The sequence below is a fragment of the Dendrobium catenatum genome, unplaced genomic scaffold, assembly GCF_001605985.2.
Source record: "Dendrobium catenatum unplaced genomic scaffold, ASM160598v2 fragScaff_scaffold_156, whole genome shotgun sequence".
Classification (NCBI taxonomy): domain Eukaryota; kingdom Viridiplantae; phylum Streptophyta; class Magnoliopsida; order Asparagales; family Orchidaceae; genus Dendrobium; species Dendrobium catenatum.
The window spans coordinates 4,757,535-4,781,148 of record NW_021318618.1 but is presented as its reverse complement, the minus strand read 5'-3'; the positions used below and the strand labels follow the sequence as shown (position 1 = coordinate 4,781,148).

General features: G+C 35.7%; 1 protein-coding gene across 5 annotated transcripts in view; it reads right to left on the bottom strand.

Moving 5' to 3' along the window:
- LOC110113403 (sister-chromatid cohesion protein 3) overlaps positions 1–23,614 on the bottom strand; it is a 32,337-nt gene that overhangs the window by 4,209 nt on the left and 4,514 nt on the right. For all 5 annotated transcript variants that reach the window (XM_020845974.2, XM_020845975.2, XM_028692110.1 and 2 more), the window contains 18 exons: positions 14,812–14,924; positions 14,634–14,726; positions 14,341–14,504; positions 14,032–14,268; positions 13,784–13,928; positions 13,502–13,680; positions 13,271–13,416; positions 13,056–13,183; positions 12,750–12,923; positions 11,289–11,450; positions 10,995–11,195; positions 10,576–10,713; positions 10,305–10,502; positions 10,046–10,190; positions 9,806–9,912; positions 8,839–8,976; positions 7,598–7,863; positions 7,387–7,511 (listed from right to left, as the gene is read on the bottom strand). In XM_020845974.2, the coding sequence (XP_020701633.2) occupies positions 7,387–7,511; positions 7,598–7,863; positions 8,839–8,976; positions 9,806–9,912; positions 10,046–10,190; positions 10,305–10,502; positions 10,576–10,713; positions 10,995–11,195; positions 11,289–11,450; positions 12,750–12,923; positions 13,056–13,183; positions 13,271–13,416; positions 13,502–13,680; positions 13,784–13,928; positions 14,032–14,268; positions 14,341–14,504; positions 14,634–14,726; positions 14,812–14,924 (2,859 nt within the window). The remainder of the gene's footprint in view (positions 1–7,386; positions 7,512–7,597; positions 7,864–8,838; positions 8,977–9,805; positions 9,913–10,045; positions 10,191–10,304; positions 10,503–10,575; positions 10,714–10,994; positions 11,196–11,288; positions 11,451–12,749; positions 12,924–13,055; positions 13,184–13,270; positions 13,417–13,501; positions 13,681–13,783; positions 13,929–14,031; positions 14,269–14,340; positions 14,505–14,633; positions 14,727–14,811; positions 14,925–23,614) is intronic.

Sequence of the window (23,614 nt, the reverse complement as noted above, 5' to 3'; positions counted from 1 at the left end):
GACAAAAAATCACTAGAAATTTTTTCCATGAAATTCACCTAAAAGACTGATTTCAGTCATTTTCAAATGCTTACGTCCAAAAAAACTAGCCTACAACAAAAACAAGCCAGATCAACATTTAAATGGAAAAAAAGTTGGAGGCTGGAAATGCCAGTTTTGGGAAAAGATACCTAACTGGATCACTTGCCTAAATGTCAACAATAATGAAATTCAACTCAAATTTTAACAACAGGATTCAAAGGCAAAGGCAAGCTTAAATACTCAGACTGTTGATAACACCAAAACTTATCCTATAATTTCATATAAAAGAAAAATTCTTCCAATCAAAATCGTGTTTCCCAAAGGAATATGTGCATTAGATATGAATATCATGCAACTCAAATCTTCTTAAACCTTAAATTGTTAGTCTATGTAAAATATGATTGTATTGATCAATCGGATTGTATTGATCAATCGGATTGTATTGTTGTCTCGGACCTCAAAATTTGTCATGCTCGTTGGGGGTGTGGGGATTCCCGAAAAAATTCGCTTTTTTTCGTACAACGCCATGGCGCTATGCACCCGAGCTCCCCAGCACTGTGCACCATTGTGTACCCAAGCTCCCAGCATTGTGTACCCGAGTGCCCTAACGCTGTGTACCCAAGCGCCCTAGCGCTGGAATGATGAAAAGTGGAAGCACTGCAACACTCTAGATTCGACGTCACAGCGTAGTGCCACAGTTTTACGGGTTTGAGCACCGTAGCAATGGAGAATAGAGGTTTGAGTGCCACAACGTTGTGAGGTGGACTAGACAGTTTTCTTTCTCGTTTTGTTAAGGGTTGCGCCCTTTATGTTAATAACTTGTCTTTCCCTTTGTTTTGTGAATGAGAACGGTGCATGTGAGAAGAGAAGCAAGGAGAGAGTGAGAGAGAATACAGATGTATATTTATTCCCCCAATTTTCAAAGTGGATTCCTTAGTGTGGTGTGGCTCCATGATTTTTTCCTTGCTTTGAATTTTTCCATGTTAAATCCTGGTGTCATTTACTTTTAACTGCTTTTATTTTCTTGTTTGTTTATCTGTGATGTTTAATTCCACCCCCAACATAAATATGTAACCAAAATTTGAATAATTTACCTACTGCATTATGGCCAACACCAAATGGGAATACAAGAATCCAATTCTCAAGAAAGATATGACATATCTGTAGACAACTCATTAACAGCTCATTGACAGCTCAGCATTATAAACTAATCATGTGATTAGTTATAATGAAATGATATAAATATGTACTGTGTGCTCTATTGAAGGATTGAATACAAGAAACACATTCTATACTTTCAGTTTCACTTTATCTGTTTTCTGTAACTTCTCATGGTATCAGAGCGGGAGATTCTTTGTCTTTCGCTTCAGAATTTTTTTTAAAGATCTTTTTCGTCTGCTTCTTCTGAGATCTTCGTCGTCTCTCTTGTTCGGAATCATGAATCCGACGACTGATTCTTCCACAGCTCAGTCTACAAATGCTGCAGTTGCTGGGACATTTCTTGAAAATACGGTTATTCCATCTCAGCTTAAATTTTTTATGTCTAATATCAAAAATATTATTCGAATCCTCTGTCTGCCGATAATCATCCAACCTGGAAGTCTCAGGTAATCAAACTGTTTCGGGTGAATGGTTTTGAAGGATTTTTGGATGGTTCTTGTGTGTGTCCTGATAAACACAGCAAGAATGCTGTCGGAGTCATAACGCAGAATTCTGATTACAACACTTGGGTCTTAATTGATCAGAATCTGGCCGCATCGTTGTATTCTGTTATTACTCCAACGCTTTTGCCTTATGTTTTGAATCTTGATCATTGCACGGATATATGGCAAACCCTTGGTCGTCGTCTTCAATCGACGACACGTTCAAGAATTATGCAGCTCAAGAATGAACTGCAACATTGTTCAATGAAAGAACAATCAATGGCTCAGTATCTGTTAGAGATCAAAGACAAGGTGGATGCACTCGCAGCCGCTGGGATTGCACTTGATCCTGAAGAAATTATTCATCATACTTTAAATGGTTTGCCTAATTCATATCAGGCTTTTAAAACAGCCATAAGAATCAATCTTCAACCGCTGGCGTTGGATGATTTGTACACTTTATTGTGTAGTGAGGAATTGAATCTATCTCATAAAGTGACAAAAGATTTGCAATCTCTGCAAATCTCTGGGAATGATACTGCGTTGGCTGTATCCAGGGGTCGTGGTCGCGGTAGATCAAATCGTGGCTGATCTTCAAATGGCAGTAGATCTGCAAATGCATCTCGTGGTGGAAGAGCTCCGCGAACAAATGCTATATGCCAAATCCGTGGCAAACAAGGGCATACTGCAGTCCGTTGTTGGTACATGCATGATCCGCAGTATTCCTCTGATCCGCCGAATTCTGCTTTGTTTACTCCGACAAATACTACAACGACGTCTCCGGAATGGTACTTAGACAGTGGTGCGTCGTCACATTTAACCACTGATTCCAGTTTTATCCAGACAACCAAACCATATCTCGGAAACAATCAAGTCGTGCTAGGCAACGGACAACAGCTTTCGATTCAACATACTAGCAATGGGCTTCTTCCTACTCCTACATGTAGCTTACAATTATCCAAGTTAAATCATGTTCCCAATCTTTCTTTCAATTTGTTATATGTGTATCGTCTTACATCTGATAACAATTGTGAAATTTCCTTTTCATCCAATGGTTATGTCATAAAGAATCAGATGACCCAGCAACCTCTTCTTCAGGGTCCGTGTATTAACGGATTGTATCCTCTCTGTGGTCGTCCGAGAATGCTGTCTTCTTCCAATAATCTTGCTCTTATTTCGGTTTAGCGTATTCCAGATTTGTGGCATCGTCGTTTGGGACATCCGTCTCATGCTACGTTATTCTATCTTGGTAGTCAAAATCTGGGTATATTGTGTTCTGTTAATAATTCTTGTAATGCTTGTCGTATGGCCAAGAGTCATCGACTTCCATTTGTTTGGTCTCAAACTCGGTGTACGCAAAGCTTTCATCTTATACATTTCGATGTTTGGGGTCCTTCTCCTACATCTTATAACTGTGGTTTTCGGTATTATGTTTCTTTTATAGATGATTATACCAAGTTTACTTGGGTATATCCTCTTTTACTCAAATCTGACACATTTTCTAAATTTTTTGAATTCAAGAAAATGGTAGAATGTCAATTCAATGCTCATATTAAAGTACTAAGGATACATGGAGGAGGGGAATTTGTTAATGCTCATTTTAATTCCTATCTTAAGCATTGTGGTATAATACATCAATATACATGTCCTTACACCTTACACTCCTGCTCAAAATGGTACTGCATAACGTAAGCATCGTCATTTGGTTGAAACACTTCGGTCCCTTCTTGTTGAAGCATCTATGACTCAATTTCTATGGGTAGAAGCTTTATACACTTCTGTATATTTAATAAATCGTCTTCCTTCTCTTAATACCAAAAATATTTCTCCTTACGAGTTGTTATATGGTCAAACTCCAAAGTATGATCATTTAAAAGTCTTTGGGTGTCTTTGTTATCCATGGTTTCGTCCATATAATTCTAGTAAACTTTCTCCTTTGTCTAAACCATGTGTTTTTATTGGTTATGCTAATTCTCAAAAAGGTTATAGGTGCTTTGATTCTACTTCAAACAAAGTGTACACATCTCGTCATGTTGTTTTTGATGAGTCTGTTTATCCCTTCTCTCAACAGACTAATTCTTCTAATACTCCAGTTATCTCTAAAAATATACCACCTTTACTACTTGTTCTGGCTTCAGGATTACCACAGAACATTGTTTCATCTCAGTTTTTGATGTCGTCTAAAGAACCTCAGGCTCAAACTATATTTGTTACTTCTAATTCTATAAGTCCTGTTGTTCATTCTCAATCTATTCGTTCTTCTTTACCCTCTGAGTTGCCAGTTGTTTCGGAAAAGCCTATTACTCATCCTATGCAGACAAGGTTGAGAAGTGGAATTGTTAATCCAAAACAGATTTTGAATTTATCTCATGCAATTCAATCTGCTGATCCTACAAATTATCAGCAAGCCTCTAAGTTCCCTCATTGGCGTATGGCTATGTCTACCGAGTTTCAAGCCCTTCAATCAAAGGGTACTTGGGAGCTAGTTCCACCGGATTCTAGCCAAAATGTATTGGGTTGTCGATGGATTTATCGTACTAAGTTGAATTCGGACGGGACAATGGCTAGATACAAAGCTCGGCTTGTAGCTCAAGGATACAAGCAAGAGTATGGTCTTGATTATTATGAGTCCTTTAGCCCGATTGCAAAGATGCCAACGGTTCGTGTTTTCATTTTAGTTGCACTATATTATCAATGGCAAATTGTTCAACTTGATATTTCCAATGCTTTTCTTCACGGTCCTCTTTCGGAGATTGTTTTTATGCGACAACCATCTAGGTTTGCGGATCGAAATCATCCACATTATGTTTATCACCTAAAGAAAGCAATTTATGGACTTAAACAGTCTCCGCGTCAATGGTACGCTACGTTGTCTCAGCATTTGCATAAATTTGGCTTCAAGCAAGTGCAGTTGATCCATCTTTATTGGTTTATCATTTGGGTTCAGTTTGCTTGTATATACTCATCTATGTAGATGATATTTTGTTAACCGGAAATGATCAAATTATTATAAATGAGCTTCTGTCAAGCTTACAGAATCAGTTTGTTATGAGAAATTTGGGAAAACTGTCACAATTTTTGGGTATTCAGGTTTCTTCAACAAACTATGGCATGCATTTGAGTCATACACTCTATGCTAAGCAGATTTTAGACAAAGCAGGCATGTCTAGTTCCAAATATGTGGCTACTCCAAGTCTTCATAAGCCGTCTATTGCAATGGCTGCTGAAACTGAATTTGAAAATCCTCAACTTTACAGACAACTTGCTGGCTCATTACAGTATTTGACACTTACTCGACCGCAGTACAACAAGTTTGTCAATACATGCATAAGCCACTTATATCTCATTTTCATAATCTTAAGAGATTATTGAGGTACATTCAAGGAACTCTTGATTAAGGTTTGCCATTATACAAGGATGAGTTGAAATTGCATAGTGAATGGTTTTGAAGGATTTTTGGATGGTTCTTGTGTGTGTCCTGATAAACACAGCAAGAATGCTGTCGGAGTCATAACGCAGAATTCTGATTACAACACTTGGGTCTTAATTGATCAGAATCTGGCCGCATCGTTGTATTCTGTTATTACTCCAACGCTTTTGCCTTATGTTTTGAATCTTGATCATTGCACGGATATATGGCAAACCCTTGGTCGTCGTCTTCAATCGACGACACGTTCAAGAATTATGCAGCTCAAGAATGAACTGCAACATTGTTCAATGAAAGAACAATCAATGGCTCAGTATCTGTTAGAGATCAAAGCCAAGGTGGATGCACTCGCAGCCGCTGGGATTGCACTTGATCCTGAAGAAATTATTAATCATACTTTAAATGGTTTGCCTAATTCATATCAGGCTTTTAAAACAGCCATAAGAATCAATCTTCAACCGCTGGCGTTAGATGATTTGTACACTTTATTGTGTATTGACGAATTGAATCTATCTCATAAAGTGACAAAAGATTTGCAATCTCTGCAAATCTCTGGGAATGATATTGCGTTGGCTGTATCCAGGGGTCGTGGTATTTATTGGGTACTTGGGAGCTAGTTCCACTGGATTCTAGCCAAAATGTATTGGGTTGTCGATGGATTTATCGTACTAAGTTGAATTCGGACGGGACATTGGCTAGATACAAAGCTCGGCTTGTGGCTCAAGGATACAAGCAAGAGTATGGTCTTGATTATTATGAGACCTTTAGCCCGGTTGCAAAGATGCCAACGGTTCATGTTTTCATTTTAATTGCACTATATTATCAATGGCAAATTGTTCAACTTGATATTTTCAATGCTTTTCTTCACGGTCCTCTTTCGGAGACTGTTTTTATGCGACAACCATCTGGGTTTGCGGATCGAAATCATCCACATTATGTTTTTCGCCAAAAGAAAGCAATTTATGGACTTAAACAGTCTCCGCATCAATGGTACGCTACGTTGTCTCAGCATTTGCATAAATTTGGCTTCAAAGTAAGTGCAGCCGATCCATCTTTATTGGTTTATCATTTGGGTTCAGTTTGCTTGTATATACTCATCTATGTAGATGATATTTTGTTAACCGGAAATGATCAAATTACTATAAATGAGCTTCTGTCAAGCTTACAGAATCAGTTTGCTATGAGAAATTTGGGAAAACTATCACAATTTTTGGGTATTCGGGTTTCTTCAACAAACTATGGCATGCATTTGAGACAGACACTGTAAGCTAAGCAGATTTTAGACAAAGCAGGCATGTCTAGTTCCAAATCTGTGGCTACTCCAAGTCTTCATAAGCGGTCTGTTGCAATCGCCGCTGAAACTGAATTTGAAAATCCTCAACCTTACAGACAACTTGCTGGCTCATTACAGTATTTGACACTTACTCGACCCGATATCACATTTGCAGTACAACAAGTTTGTCAATACATGCATAAGCCACTTATATCTCATTTTCATAATCTTAAGAGATTATTGAGGTATATTCAATGAACTCTTGATCAAGGTTTGCCATTATACAAGGATGAGTTGAAATTGCATAGTTATGCCGATTCAGATTGGGCTGGAGATTCCAAAGATCATCTACGAAAGCAGAATATAGGGCATTGGCAACTGCAGCTTCGGAAATAATATGGCTAAGACGCTTGTTGAATGATTTTCGGATTCCCTCATCACAACCAACTTCATTGTTTTGTGACAATACTTCTGCGATTGCTTTAGCAAATAATCTAGTATTTCATGCCCGCACAAAACATATTGAAGTTGATTGTCATTTTATTAGAGAATGTATTCAATCTCAACAGATAATTGTACATCATATAAATACCCAGGATCATATAACGGATATTTTTACAAAAGCATTACCTATCTCTCGGTTTAGAGATCTTGCTGTCAAACTAATTACTAGCAATCAAGTAATAGTTTGAGGGGGGCTGTAGACAGCTCATTAACAGCTCATTGACAGCTCAGCATTATAAACTAATCATGTGATTAGTTATAATGAAATGCTATAAATATGTACTGTGTGCTCTATTGAAGGATTGAATACAAGAAACACATTCTATACTTTCTGTTTCACTTTATCTGTTTTCTGTAACTTCTCAATATCAATTTTTACATGAGATCAATGTTTTGTACACTAAATGAATGAAATTTTAGAAGAAGAAAACAATATAATGAAAAAGTGGCGAACCTTATGAGGTAAATAAAATCTAAGAAATTAGTTTAATACTAAGCTCAGCCTGGAAATCAGATACCTTGCATAGCCTCATTTTTGGCATATCTTTCATGCAAATGCTCAATAAATGTATGATATGGGCGCCAACCACTAGGATTTTCATACGAGTTCACATTCTCTGCTCTTCTCTTCACATCTTTCAAGCTAGATAGGGAGAAGACATTAGTAAAAGTGTTAACAGTATTGCACATACAGTCATTATTTAGGCACATTTATATAGATCAACTTACATGTCCAGGATATCCGATGCAGCAAGTTTAGATACGAAAGGGATAACAGCTGCCTCCAAAAAAGACAATTGCTTTGGAGCATCCACAAAAGCATAAGAGATTCCATCCTTGACGATCTTTAAAATGTCCAATCTAAATTTGCTACGAGCAACACCAGAAAATGTTCCTGAAAGCCTCTTAGCCAATTCCACACAATCTGTAAAAGACTTTCCAGTGACGGTTACATAATTGCTCTTCAATTGTTCCTCCATATGACGTTGGTAAGCCTAGTTTCATGATAACCAATAATAAATGGGCAGAGAAAACTTAGACTCACAAATTCAAATCACAATCATTACAAAACAAGGCATGTCCGCATTCTAGATAAAAGAATAGAAACAAACATAAAGTAAAGCTCAAATGTGATCCTTGTGGCACAAGAACTAATCTATTGCCATAAAAATACTAATGGAGTCAAGAGTGGCAATTTCAAGCAATACCCAACTGAGCTTACACAACAATTCCATACTGAAGGTTAAGGATTCACATGAACATGGGGATGAGCCAATTTAGAGTTTATGTTTTACATATCTACCCATGGGCACATAAGTTTGCTTTTATGTCCTCATTATGTGAGTGGTAACAAATAAAAAAATCTTAAAGACCCCATCCTCATCAACCTTGTTTAAACTTGCCCCGGACTTGAAGTGAGATCGGAGCAGCCACAAGACCAGCATCATATATTTGAATGGGTTTTTTAAAAGTAAACCAACCATTTATAATCAGGTTGGTACAAGTCAGTACATGTTTAAAATTGGATTGTTTGGAAGCAAGCTAGTATGCCAGCCAGCCTTATATCCAACAAATTAGTTCAAAAGTTATTTAATCCTAAAGCCCCAATAACATTCTCTTTAAATTCAAACTCCAAAACAATTCTTAACAGCAGTATTTTAATCTCTTCAAATTAAAATCAAATCAAATTTTAATCTTAACCATAGGTCCATAATTACCACAAAAAATTAATTTATATCTAAAAACTTATTACATAATAAACCTTGTGAAATAATGAAATAATCCAAATTTTCAATGCATAAAATTCTTCATCCAACAATTGAACATACGTATGGCATCAGAGAAAGCCCTACTTTAAATCATTTGCATAAATGATTTACCAAGATACAACTCTAACCAGTTACTCCATGGCAATACTTCAAAAAATTTCTCAATGAAATAAATAAAGGAAGCATAATTTGGAGACTTACCCTTTTCATTGCCTCCAGAAACATTTGAGGAATGTCATTGGAAGTTTTCTTTAGAACTGTAATGAGATGCTTAATGATTTCAGTAGTGCTCGTCCCATGCATCACAAAATGTGAAATGATTTCTGGGCCAAGATAATCCTACAGTTATTCAAAAAGTTGTAATATTCTGGTAAACTATACGACCCAGGGATCTGAAATGAGACTTACAATCAATGTCAGAATACTGACTATAATACAATATTAGATATTCCAATGCATATGAGAATGAGAATGAGAATGTGAACACAAAATAGATCAACACAACAAATTCATAATAATCACCCTTTGCCTATGAATGATAACAGCATAAAGCTCTGTATCATCAAAATTAAAAAAAAAAAAAAACTTTACATGATGGCATGAAACTAAGATTCTTAAATTAAATATATTATTATGTCACTATACAGCAATGTTGTGTACTTTTGGAATTGATTCAAATACCATGATAATGCAAGAGCAACATATATCTTGCAAGAGCAGCATATAACAGGATATGCAAAATCACATGCATTCATGCACATCTATGTATGTACAAACAGTATGCCGTCCATAGAAGAATTTATTAACATCTTACTCTACAACTCAAGTATCATAAAGCCAAAAAGATTACTACATTCATTTGTATCATCTTCATATTCATACATTCTCTAAAGAGCATATATGGCATCTAATCCCACATGCATACATATACACTTTTGTATCAATGCAATTACTGTTGTATCAATGCATACATATACCCAAGCATGCATGTATATACATATGAAAATATAATTTATGGTAGGTTTTAAAGTATTTATCCAGATATCAAACCTGTATAGAAGCACATATACAGTTGTATGGAACAAGCGCTAATGCAGATGCTAATGGGTGTTGATGTCTGAATATAATTGTGATAGATGTATCAACCAATACAGCTAAAAAAATTTACCCTGGAAACAGTATTGTTGATCACTAACTTAGAAGCAGCAAGTAATACTGCATCTTTATTAGTTTCTTCAATATATTCTTCATTCGCATATTCCTCTTCAGTCTCATCTGTCAATTTAGATAAGTGGTGTAATGCTTATTGCATCAATAAATAATACAGAAAATATGAAGCTTCTATCCATATTTTCATGGAAATAACAGATGAATCCCCTAATAATACTACTAAAGGACTGTAAAGAACCTGAAATGTTAAGTATTTGTTGACAAAGCTTCCAAAACTTCTCAACAGTGGAAGAATCTGGGTAATATCCCAGACTCTCGAGTGTTGTAGATGCATACTTTGACTTCCTGAACAAGTTCCACATTTCTGCAAGTATGATGGAAACCTAAAGAAGTATTTAATCAAAATTTAATGGATCATCTAATAACATCAAATGTTCAATTCTTAAAATCCACAAGATCTTTAGATTTCAATTTGCAAGAACAAAATGAGAACAGACTCTGAATGGAAGAACAGTTCGACGCCTTTCCTCATGGACTACAACCAAAGAGCACATGATGTGTTCTAGCTGTTCAAAGAGATTTGTTCTCTTGGACAACAACACTGTTAAAGATACTTCAGAAGGATTTTCACTATCAATTGAGCACAACGACCAGGCTACTTGCAAATACATATTGAGAAGTACAAAACCAAGCACCTGAAAACAGGGAAGCCTTGTGAGATAATGCTCAAGCAGAAAAAAAAAAAAACTCCTACGATTTAAAACATGCCTCGTCATCCAATCCTTTTACATCTCTAAGAATGCCAGCCAGATCATCATATAAGTCTTCATTAACAACATTTTTCTTCAGTTGAAGCTCATACAACCGTTTCAAATTAACCAAAAGAGAATACTCATCATCGCCAACCTGCAATGTCAAAGTCACAGTTCATTAAAAATTTGGGGGTTTACATGCATAACACATAATTCTTATGCATTTACATATCTAAAACCTAAGGTCTAATATCTACTTGTATAACAATTTAGTACTCCATCACATTAAGGTCTAATATCTACTTGTATAACAATTTAGTACTCCATCACATTGAAAAGTATGAATGACGATGTGTAAATTACTTTTAAAAAGTTAAAATTAGTACTTTTTATGTGATTTAAAAATTTGGGTAAGTAATATATATATGCACCCACCTTTACAGCCTTTATGGCTGCCTTCAGCTTGTCTAGTAACTCATTCTCAATGTCTTTGAGCTTATTTTGAGCATAATCCCGCAAGTCAGCTTGACTCTCGGTGGAACAAAAGGAGATAGCCTTAATGCAGGATTTTAAAGCATCCTCTTCTCCATGTTTAAAGAATGCTTCGGCAATAAGATCCAAAACAGATTTAAAACTCTGAATAGGTGGCAAAAAGAAACAGCCTTGTTTAGTCAAACATCAAAGGCAAAAAAAAATTAAATAAATTTTGCAGAGTGCAAATCAACCAACCTGCTCCCGTCTTTTTAGAGAGTAAAGCTCTAGGTTCAAAAGTAAGAGAATTTCAACTAATGACGGTAACTTTGCTTTATCAGCAATATATTTTTGCAGCAGTTGTGGATAGCTCTTCATTAAGGCAGCAGTTATTTCTCGCCTGTTATTATCTATGGCCTCCTGTGAAAACGAGCAGTATAGAAAACATAAAACATTGTCCAATGGCAGTCTACATGCTCATTAACTTGAGCTTCCGGAAGAGTCGTTATGATGATTATTAAATTTAAAAAATTGATCCAATGTTATTATAAAATTTAATAAAATGTCTTACTTTATTTCAGGACTCAGAATGATCCCGAAGATTAAGTAGAAAGAATTGTACTGAGTATTGCTGTCAATATTGATGTGTTGGCCCAAATGATGATAGCAATTAGTCAATTAATAAAGGATTCGAGATCTCGACCATAAAGAAGTAATAACAGTAACATCTATCTTAGCATTCTATCTTCTAAATATCTTTTCCACTATTCTAATTTTGCAGATATTTCAATAAATGTCTGGCCCATTAGAATTATGTCATCAATGAAAAATATAACAAAGATACCTCACTATGAATATTATTAGTATGCACTCCATAGCTAGTACAAAAAGATCCTTTGTTATCCTTGATGTAATTGAACTATAATTGAAAAAAAATTATTTTATCTCTTCACAACTATTTCTAAGGATAGTTGATGCCCCATCATACAAATTTTAAATAAACTTCCAATATGCTTTAGAGATAAATCAATCTTAATTCGCACCAAATCAATTCTCATGATACCCTATATATCTTTTAAACATCAATAAAACCATATGAAGATCTTTACTCAGCTCCCTTTATTTTCCATAAATCGCCATAATACAAAAGTCACTTCTAAAATTAATGCTTTAGGCATGAAATCAAATTGATTATCTCAAATACCGTAATTTCTCTAGGCTTATGTTCTCCAATACTGTCCCGCAACTTCATTGCAAGACTCATGATTTCAAATGATGCATTATTAATCTTTATATAAAGCCAAAAACAGAAGAAACGCAATATAGTCATAATAAGTATCCCTGGACAAAGAAATGTCACAACCCACGGCCCCTCATGTTGGACATAAGAACAAAGGAGGGGATCAACTCTTTCAATGGTCCCACATAGCAAGACATCTAAGTGGCCAAGAAAAACTACAATTCATACATACATATATGCATTGATGTATCAGCAAAGATGCATTGAATTTATTGTATATAACACAATACATCCTCTAGTCCACCGGGTTTCCACAAAACATAATTATTAAAAGACAAGAATAAAAATAACTAATCATTGATTTAGAACCTTTCCAGCATTTTCAGAACAAGAGATTATAATAACTGCTCATAACTTAAGGATCTAGCATAATCCAGCCCGTATAATGATGCTTAAAAGGAAAATATAACATCCAGTACCTTTTGGGCTTTTGTATAATGCGGCTTACGGTTGTCAGTGGATGGAACAATCTTCTCTCCAACCGCCTTCTTGGTGGAAGCATTAAGCAGACGAACCAGATTTGTAGCATCCACATCAGTAACTTCAATTGTTGGAGTTTCATCAAGAAGCATGGAAATCATACACTTCCAATCCTGTCAAAACAGTAACAAAGTTATCATATATACATAGATTGAAGATACAATTAATGCTCTAGATTTTACAGCATATCATAGATAAATTTTAATTTCGACGTGTAACAGAGGGTCGTGGGTAAATTACTATACCTTCATGGCCTTCATATCATCCCAGACATCATCAATAACGTATGCACTCAGGATTGGATCATCAGGAAATTCTCGAAGTATTTGCAACATTCTTCCCAAGTGAACTTCAGAAGTTTTATCATCTTCCCCTGAGAATATGTTTGGCTTAACAAATAAAATAGATTAAACATAATAATGGAAGTATAGATTGTTCAATAAATAATAGAAGATCGTACCTTTGGAATTTGTTGATGAACCCTTCACATTCTGTGCAATCAAGTGATCATAAACTAATTCACCTATAGCACGCCTAATCATGGGAGGTTCATCAACGAGCAAATCATATAAAGGGCCCAATTCCTCATCTGTTAGGAGCTGATGTCTGTGAAACCACACAGAAAATGATCTTTTAACAAAACCATTCTTTTTTTTCCTTTTCTGTTCTAGGGAAAGGTAAGCATGTTTACCTCAGAAGAAGCTTAAGAAGCCCTATGGCAGAAACGGCAACAGGAATATCAATATCATCAGCAAGTTCAATCATTCTGTTGCAAAATCTTTCAGTAAAAAGGCCAAGAGATGGCACATTATCATCCACTTCATAAAGGTTTTGCAAGGACAGGACAGAAGTCTTCCTGACAGCAGCAATCTTCCGATGCAAACAGAAGAATAATGGACTTAAGATACATAGGAAGAAGAATACTCACAGTTCAAGTACGAGAAAATCAATATTTTTGAAAAAAATGGCTTACTTTGTCATTTAAAGTCCAACCTAGATATTTTAAATATAAATCCTGCAAGAATAGTGATGGGTAAGACAAGATCCAAATGCCAAGTGATCTAATACAAGAAACTCGAATGTCAGAATCAACATCTCGGTATCGGTGCATAAATAACCTGTTGAGGAAAGATGTAATGAGAAAAAAGAACATTCCCATTGAGCAAAAATCATTTTATTGCAAGAAAAGTAATAAAAATTATAGAATCCCAGAGAAATCACCCTTGGAATAGTTTCCTCATCATCTCTTCTATGACACTTATCATTTTGTGGGTCTGAGTTAATCTTTTGTTCAATGACTCCACACGAGGTCCATCACTCCGTTTCTTCTTTTCAGCATTCAACTGTCTTTGAGTAGTCTCACGCTGGCCTGCTAGTATCTTGGCAACTGCTATAAGGGAAGTGACAAGCTGAAGGCCCACGAGTGTAGCCACATAGCGATAAATTCTAGGAGGTGTACTGGAAACAATATAGCAGATACGTCAATTTTTTTATGCATACCAGTGCATAAGAGTTTAATATACGACTTACCATGACAATGCAATGACATAGTCCATACATTTCTCAAATAAGATATTATCAAATAATGGCCCATTTTGACACTCAAGTACTAAAGTGTCCCAAAACGAAGCAAGGTTTTCCTTGAAGTTCTTAAGCTCCTTCCGCTTGGAGGTATATAGATCTTCAACTTCGCCCTTGTAACCATATAAGTTAAGTCTAAAACACTGGTGTACGTAGAGCAACTTTCACAAACATGTAAAAAATTGGAAGGAAAAAAAAAAAACATGTTCTAGCTTGCCATGCAATTTTGAATTTCAGGATACAGCATTAGCAAGCTCTACAAGTTTGACTACCACATTATCCACGTCAGTAGATTCAATGGTATCCACATGAAACTGATATTTAGCACCACATGCCTGCTAATTCAGAATAAAAAGAGTTACAGCGATGAATGAGAAAAAAACAGAACAATATTAGCAGAAGACTAGCTTAATAAGTGACCTCAAAGAGCAGCATCAGAATATCCACCATTGCAGATTTAGGGTCTGCTTCATACTGCTCAACCAATCTCTTAACAGCATATGGGATAAGCTTGCTATTATACTTGATAATCTCTGCCAAATTATGTGCAACGGCAATGTTGCAATAAAATTAAAACCAGATAAAATATTTGTTATATATTTAAGAATTAAACTGGTGGAAAGATAGTAGATTTTGTTAACCATGTCATTGAGCAAGAATCACATACTTCAAGATGGACATCTTCAGAAAAACTGCATTAAGATGATCTCAACGCATCTCACCTCAGAAAATACTTGAATGATGCTTATTAAAATGTTTTAGGCTTCATTTGTGACAACTTTCTAAAGCAGTTTTTTTAGTACAAAACAATTTTGAACTAAGAACTTTGGTAGTAGAAAGTTGCTTTAAAAAAAAAAAAAAGCTGTCCTAAGCTGATCCACTACATAATCATGTGATTTGGTAGATTCCTTAATAATATTATTACAACAGTGAAGGTTTAGCGTTCTTCACCAAAATTATTCTAAAAAATGCATTTAATGAAGCTTATAAACCAATAGTGTAATGTACAAAATCTAATATTAAGGAACATGCAAAATGAATTTACATTTTTTTTCAAACAGCCAACTGGACAAATGTTAAATAAAATAATATATAAATGTTGTGCAAGGAGTATATGTTATGATCCAACCAAAAAAAAAAAAAGATAATTTTGCACATTTAAGCACATGTAAAAACCTACATCAACATGATAGGTTTGTGTAGTCCACCACGAACTAATGGTAGCAAATGCCATGCATACGTATATGCATTGCCTTCTATAGACAATGCATTGCAAACCCACAAATCGTAAAACATTTGAGGAATAAATAACTTGAAGAAAATTATACATGTATGTGCACATATTACATGACAACTAAGTTTAGACATCTATTAGCCTATTGCCCGGACCATTCAACTAGGAAATAGTTATAACCAAACAGGCATGTGCATGAATGTAACTTCAAATAATTAAATGGTGTTGTGAGCCCCCTAGTACATGCAAACAAATGTGCAAACTAAAAGACAGTAAAATGTTAATGTCCGCAATGAACTATAAAAGATTTCAATAAGCACATCGAATCCATAAAGTTAAGGCTGAAAGCGTGTGAATAACAGTTTCATTTGGTGCTATTGTGCTCTTACTATGATGTGTTGTTTGAAGCAATAAATAAGTCGGTATTATTCGTATGGAAAGGAGCAAGTTTCTAATAGTGAAATGCAAAGATTGTAAGTTCATGGAGGTTATGCACGTCAAAGATGTGCATATATCAATTTTTAGCACATGTTTCTTGCACAACTCAAATTTGTGATGGATAAGAATTAACAGCAAAAAGCAATATACAGGCATTACAGGAAGATACTTCTGAACTAAAACATCATTATATTTTCCCTATTGCTATCAAGCATTAATTAAAAAAATGCAAATTAACAACTACAGGAACTATAAATTAGTATTCAGATGCACATAAATGTATGCAATTCAGGAAATACCCAAAAGCACACATTTCCGAAATGATTTCACACATTCTTCCAATATGTAATCTATAATTTGAACCCAGCAGTCTGATAAAGTCGGCAGATATGCATTACAAGCGAATAACATATTCTTCTGTAATCTAAACTTTCAAAAACGTCTTCATGAAAATAACTTTTTATTTTATCTTTTTTATTGCATGTTTTATGAATAATTCCACAAACAGTGTTTTATGATTTTATGCTATTGCGTTATTACAATAATTTCACTCATTCAATAACTTATTACTAGTGCATATGTATGAATTTTGTTATTCATACATATGCACTAGTAATATGAATAAAAATTATATAAGAAACTTTACAACATGAAATATGCCTTTTAAAGGGCAGATTTTACATTCTAACTAATCAGGATGAGTCATAGCTCTAGAATTTTGTGCTGAATATATTGTCAATATTTTCAAGTAAATAAAAAAACTCCCATTAAGGTACAGTTGCATATCTTTTCGTATGTTACTGTCTATCAAATGAAAAATGGAATTCTATCAAGCGAAAAGGGGAAGTCAGGTGATTTTTTAGCTTTGAAATTGATGTGAAACAATGTGATGAAACAAGAATTGCATATACGAAATTGATAAATTATGAAGGGTGTTCTCGGCTCCGAATCCGGGGTTAAAGAAGGGTGACCGGATGACGTCGATCTCCCCGCGAGAATTGAGAATAAGTCCGTGATCAACTTCCGGATCCGCCATTCATGATCAAGAACGGAATTGTTATGTAGTGATTGAGTAAAGATGGAGGAGCCGCCACTTAGGAAAGTTGGCCAAGAGGAGGAGGGGGTTGGATGAGATCTCGGGTGGGAGGAGGTGGAGAGGGGAGGGGAGGCTAGGTTTAGGTTGGATTAGGGAGGATTATTAGAAATCTGAAATTAATTTTCAGATTAAGGGGAATTGGAGGGAAGATTTCGAATTTAAATTCAAATTCAAATTGAAAGGGATAAAGTGGAAGAGAGGAATTGTGGGAGATAATTAGGGGTCTTAATTGAGAGCAATTAATGAAAATTGGGGAGAGAGAGAGAGAGAGAGATCAAGGAGAGAGGCCGGCCATATATAGAGTTAAGAGAGAGGGGATTATGTTAATTATGTGGGCCCACAAGGGAATAAACAAATATTAAATCAAATCTGAATTTAACTTCATATTTAATCTAATTAGTAAGTTTCCTAAATGGTTTCTAGCAATAGGAAAGATTTTGAATTCAATTCAATTAATTGAATTATCAATAAGGAAACTTTCATAATTGCTAGGAGGAAATTTAGGAGCTCACCCGCAGGGGCTTTTGGGTACTTCAATTGAGCCTCTCCAAGGCTTCACCACTCTCTCTAGAACTCACACAGAGATCCAAAACAAAAGTTGAAATTTCATATCAATATTCATTAACTATTACAATGTAAGAGACCTCCTATAAATAGGTCAAAATGAAGAAAACCATAAAGACACAAATGCCCTCAGGGCTACAATAGCAACTCAATACCCACAGGGGTAAACTAGGAAAAATAGAAAATACAAGAACAAATAAAATACAAAATATATCAAAAGTAAAGACTCTGGATCGTAGCCGTCGATCTACGACTCCGACGACGGTACACATGTCGAAATCTCTAACTGATGTCCTCATCAGAAACCTTACACCCCAATACTAAAATTTAAAAAAATAATAAATTAAAAAAAAAACTGAATGTTCGTAGAGTCCTTGTCACACATGGACATTGTCTCACTCAATCCTATGGTAGCAATAACTTACATGCATGACAAGAACTGTTAGAAATGCCAGTAAAAACTTCAAATTTTGGCTATATGTATATTAACATTCTATGTCCTTATATGTAAACTTAGGAAAAGCCTATTTTAATTTTCCCATTGCTTATTAGAAATTAAAATAATGAAGATACAAAATGTGATGATGCGTATAGCATTAAATCGATGAAAATCATAAACAGTTGTCTCATCTCGTTAACAAGAAAGGGTGATGGGGACATCAAATTTCGACACGTGTACCATCGCCGGAGACGCCGATCGACGGCCATGATTCAGAGTCTTTATTTTTGATATTTTATTTTATGTCATTTATATTTCATGTTTTTCCTTTTGTACCCCTATGAGGGAATTAGTGCTTGTTGTAGCCCAAGGGCAATGTCGTCTTTATGTTTTTATTTCCGGATAGCCTATATAAAGGCTTTGTCATTTTATTTCATAGAGGATGATTGGATGAATGAAATTTTCTACTTTATGTTCTCTTTGTGAGTGCTTGAAGATCTCTTGGTGAGTTATTCGTTTGATATCTCTTAGTGAGTTCTCTAGGTAATTGCAATCCTTGTATTTCATTCTTCCACCTCCCTCCTTCCCACCACAAGAAACCCCACCGAGCTTCACCCGAAACCTTAGCTGCCGCCTCCTTGGGTTTCCGCCGCCGGCCACCCTCACAACCCCGGCCGCCCACCTCACCGACGCCCATCCCCCACCCGACCAATTCCCTCTCTCCGCCAATTTCAAATTGAAAGTTGAAATTCAAATTTTGAATTATTTCCTAATTTGGAATTCCAAATTAGGAAAGTTCCCATGATTGAGTCCAATTTCAAATTAATTTAATTTGGAGAGTTTAAATCCCTTTCCACATCATCAAACCAATTTGGAAACCCACTTTCATCTCTCCCCAAACCTCTCTCTCCCTAGCTATCCCGTCGACCCCTCTTTGGGCTCCCCATTAAGGAGTTAATTATTCCTCCCTAATTTGAAATGTAAAAATGATTTCAAATATTTTCCCCCCACTTACAATAAAACTGAAATTAATTTTAGTTTCATTTCCCTCACCCCCCCCCCTCTCTCTCCACTATCGGCCCCTTATTGGCTCTCTCATTTAGTGAGCATTAATTCCCCTTTTAATTTTGGAATTTCAAATTTAGATCCCAAATATTTTCCCTCCTAAATTCCTTAAGCTGAGATTAATTTCAGTTTTCAAACAAAACCCTCACCCTCTCACCCTAGTTCTACCGCCGGCCTCCCATCACCTCTACAACCCGCCGACCCCCTCTCCCTCCCATTGGAGAGCACCTTGTGGCGACCACCAATCTTCATCTCCATGTCACATGGTGGATCCCGAGCTAGAATGGGGGCTTGTGTTCGATGCCCAAGGTAATCTCGACGTCCTACAATCGCCGTTCTTTGACGCGGGATTTGAATCTGACGAAGACACCGTGGGAGATTACTTGGATCGGATCCTCCCGACCCTCATCCAAGTCCTTGATAGACAACGTCCGGACTACGAGTGGACCATCGACGGCCGACCTTCCACGCCACCTCCACCTCCTACGCCTTCCTATCCTTCACTACGAATCTCCGGCACCGTCGCCCTCGGAGTGGTTTCATCTCTTGTGTGGTCCTTCACCCGACAACCCTAGAAGTAGACAAATGAGTGTAGCCTCAAGGTGAGACCAAGGTTTAAAATTGCGTAATTAAGCCTCGAGGCGGTTTTCGTCCGTGAGGCGAGGCGTAAGCCTCGAGGCGGTGTGAGGCGTAAGCCTCACGAACGCAGAATTGCGTAAATAAGAATTTAAGGATTTTAGCATGTAAATAATAGCTAGATTCTATCATACAGTAAAAACATCTAAATGATATATGAAAATAGTGAAAAGTAAGAAAATAGATGTAATAAAATCAAGCAGCAATGACGTATTCGTCTTTTCTTTGCCTCTAACCATGTTTCCTAAAGCAAAAATCCAAAAACACACAAAAAAATTAAAAACCCTATATTTTCTTTCACTTGAAAAATCTAGCCCTAAACTAAAAAAAAATTTTAGACTAGAACCGATTTTACAATGTATTTGATGTGAATCTCACTCCGGTGTCGATGAAAATAATCATTCACACACGCTATGCAATTCAGGTGGTGGTGTTCATAAATAATGGTCCTTATATTGAAAATATTTTAAATTGCTCTCATGATAATCCGTTGTCAAGCCTCAATCGTCACTTGCCGATATGGGGATTCCGTGTATATCTTTCAGTACGCGTCAAGTTGTCGAGCATACTTTGTTGATATTGCAAAGTTCATAACCATTATTTAGGCTTGAAAAGGTTATATGAATGTATTAAACAAATACCTGCGTCGCCCAGACCGTTTGTATTGTTTTGAAGTGCTCTACGAAACCATGTCGATACCTCCCTATTCGATCCTTGTATAGAAAGGATCGGGTTCGAAACTGAATTCACTTTATCGACCCGTGCAAGGCATCCATAGGCGCTATCGTTGTGTAACCAATAACACGCTGCCGGACCATGCGAGTGTTTTGTTTATTTATACCCTCTTTTAGTTCGTACCTTATAAGTGATGTACAAACTACAGTGCACGTGCAGCGGTATTTTGGAATATTCATGAAACGCCTTCTCTGTCCGCTTTCCAGAAGTCGCAGAATCGGTGGTGTGGCGTAGCCATAGTTCTGAATAAAGTTGTTTGTTGCTTGGATCGTATGTGCTTAGTATTTGTGTATAATTTATTCATATTTGCTTGCAGACCAAATATGTGGATGCAACGACATGTTCATATGCAAAGGAAAAATGCAATCCTCTATAAATTCTTAATCCAACTCAATGTTCAAAATTTAGTTGAATTGGATATTCACTCATCACGTTTGATTTGATCTGGCTTTCTCTTTCCAGAACTCGGTATAGAAATCAATAAGTGATTCATCGATTATGCCTTCTTCCTTGTTTTCTAGTCATTAGCTTGCAGAACTAATTCATCTCAACTATGGATGAAGTATGTATCCATAATATACCAATGCCTTACATTCGAATCAGTTACATATCTTGAATAAACTTGTATATTTTCACAGCATTATTGAATTCTGACATATTGAATGCAGAATGATCTTTGGTTCAAACTATAGAATCTAGGCAATTAATACTGGATTGATAGAATTTCATACCCAATATTTGATTTCTGCAGATAGTTCGTTATTGGTCTATATCTACAAGAATAACATTATAGTGATCTTTTGTATTTTATCTGTAATAAAGCAGCCATGATGAATACGGACTATGTCTATTTTTTTCATTCGTATAAGGAGGTCTAAGCATTTGTTGAAAAATAGGGGTTTTTAATCCAGAAATTATCCGAATTAGAAAATTGTTATGCTTAGAACTATTGACATTGCAAAATTAGCCATCATAATTCATTCAGCAAGCTGTTGTACGCATCTAATAAGCAGTGCAGTCACTTTGATTATTTGTAGGATACTTGTCTTGTATATACCCTTATTGATGTCATATGAGCCGAGTTTGTTATAATATGAATTTCACGAATTTGTGTTGTTGTAGGAGCGATCAATATTGGTACGATTGAAGATGTAAAGTAGTTTTGCAAGTTTTCGATCAAACATTTCCTCCTTTGACTACCGACTCTTTGCTTGTATATGCATAATAGGAAATAATTATCGTTGGTATTGATAAGTAGACCCTTTTATTTTTGAGCTAAGCTTAGACTCGTTGCACCTTAGTTTTGGCTTGATTTTGATGCAAGTTCTCGTTTAAAAAGTCAAGCTTTCTGTGTCACGCAAACGTTTCGTTCATAAGTCATATGCATTGATTTGGCTCAGTTGAATCAAAGTTTTCAGTTATCATTTGAAATATGAATAAAGGTCCATGTCCTTTGCATAGTTTGTTTCAAAAGTCCCTGAGATCTCCTTCATTTGATAAAGTTCTAAGCATATTGAGTCTTTAATTTTCATTCTTGCTTGAGATCACGTTCTGTTTTTTTTCTTGCTTATGAAGTTTGGAAAATTAAGCCTATGTATATTAAAATAGTCGTATTGAAGTTCACATGAGTCTAGTACCAGTCCACATTTTGTTCACATTTCAATTTTCTATTATTTCTCATTAGTTCTATAAGGTCTAGCTACCGCTTAGTACGAATTGATACAAGTTGTATATCCTTGTCTCAGAATTTGGATCACAAGTCATATGTCGTGTCCTAGCAAGTCGTTTATCTGCTTGAAAGTTCAAGTTTCATATGCTAAGTTACCTCTGTTGTCTTTCAAATGTTTATTGATATTGCAGTCAAAAATTGTTCACTATTGTTTTATCAAAATCGGTCGAGTTAATAAGATTCCCTGTAGTTGCTCACTTGAAATTCGAAACGACAATTCTTTGTTTACGTTTGCATTCGAACTTAAAATAATATTGGATGTGTTTTAAGTGAAGTGTAAGTTCATATATTGGACATAGCCTGACGAAATCGAAAAATGTCAACAAAGTAAGATGAACCGCAATCATGTTTATCCAAGTAATTCTAGCATTTTAGAAATGCCGAAAATGATTTTCGGTACAGTCTTCCGAGTGACGTCTCCTCGCGTTCGGGGAAACTACGGAAACTGGGCCTCCCGCACGCTAAGGAGAAATAGGTCACGGTTAGAGAAGTGCCCTCAGAGAGGACACCTCTGGAGACGTAACAGTATATTTAATTTCGCAAGCCAGAGATGGCTGTGCATGGGTTGTGGGACATCAAAGATTATAAAAAAAATAAGCAAGTTTTTGTAATAATTTATACCCCGACGTCGCCGTAAGCGTCGCACATTGAGGTTTCTCTTCCACGCACGGCACACTAGTGAAAGCGTGTCATGAGTTTGGTTTTCCGAGGGTACGACACTAGAGAGAAAATTAGGGATATTGATCAACCTCACCGTGGCAGCATCGCAACGATATCCTTCTCACCACGCTAGATAGAAGGTAGCAAATGAGTTTGGGTCATTTCGCAGCGTTGCAAAGCGCGGAAAGGATGTTTTAAAGTTTTAGAGTATAGGGAGCTTAAACCTTTAGCTTTAGCGGTGCGACTGAAGGATCGAGGGGAGGAGAGGCTTTAATTTAATTAACTTTTGAATAATTACTCATATATTAGTTGTTTTGATACACGTTATAATAGTTAATATTATAATATAAATATAATTATGATTATGAAGATAAATTTTATAATTAATTAAAATAGTAATTTATTATTATCACATTTTAATATATATTTAAATTATAATATTAATTTAGACTATTATTAAATTACATTGATTAATTACCAAATAATTAATATAAATTAGATTACATATATATTGTATCTTATTTTATTTATAACTAATTATATTTTAATTATAAAATTTAGAAATATAGCTTACTCTAATTTGATTGGAAGATTATGTATATAAATTATATAAATAATATAATAAAG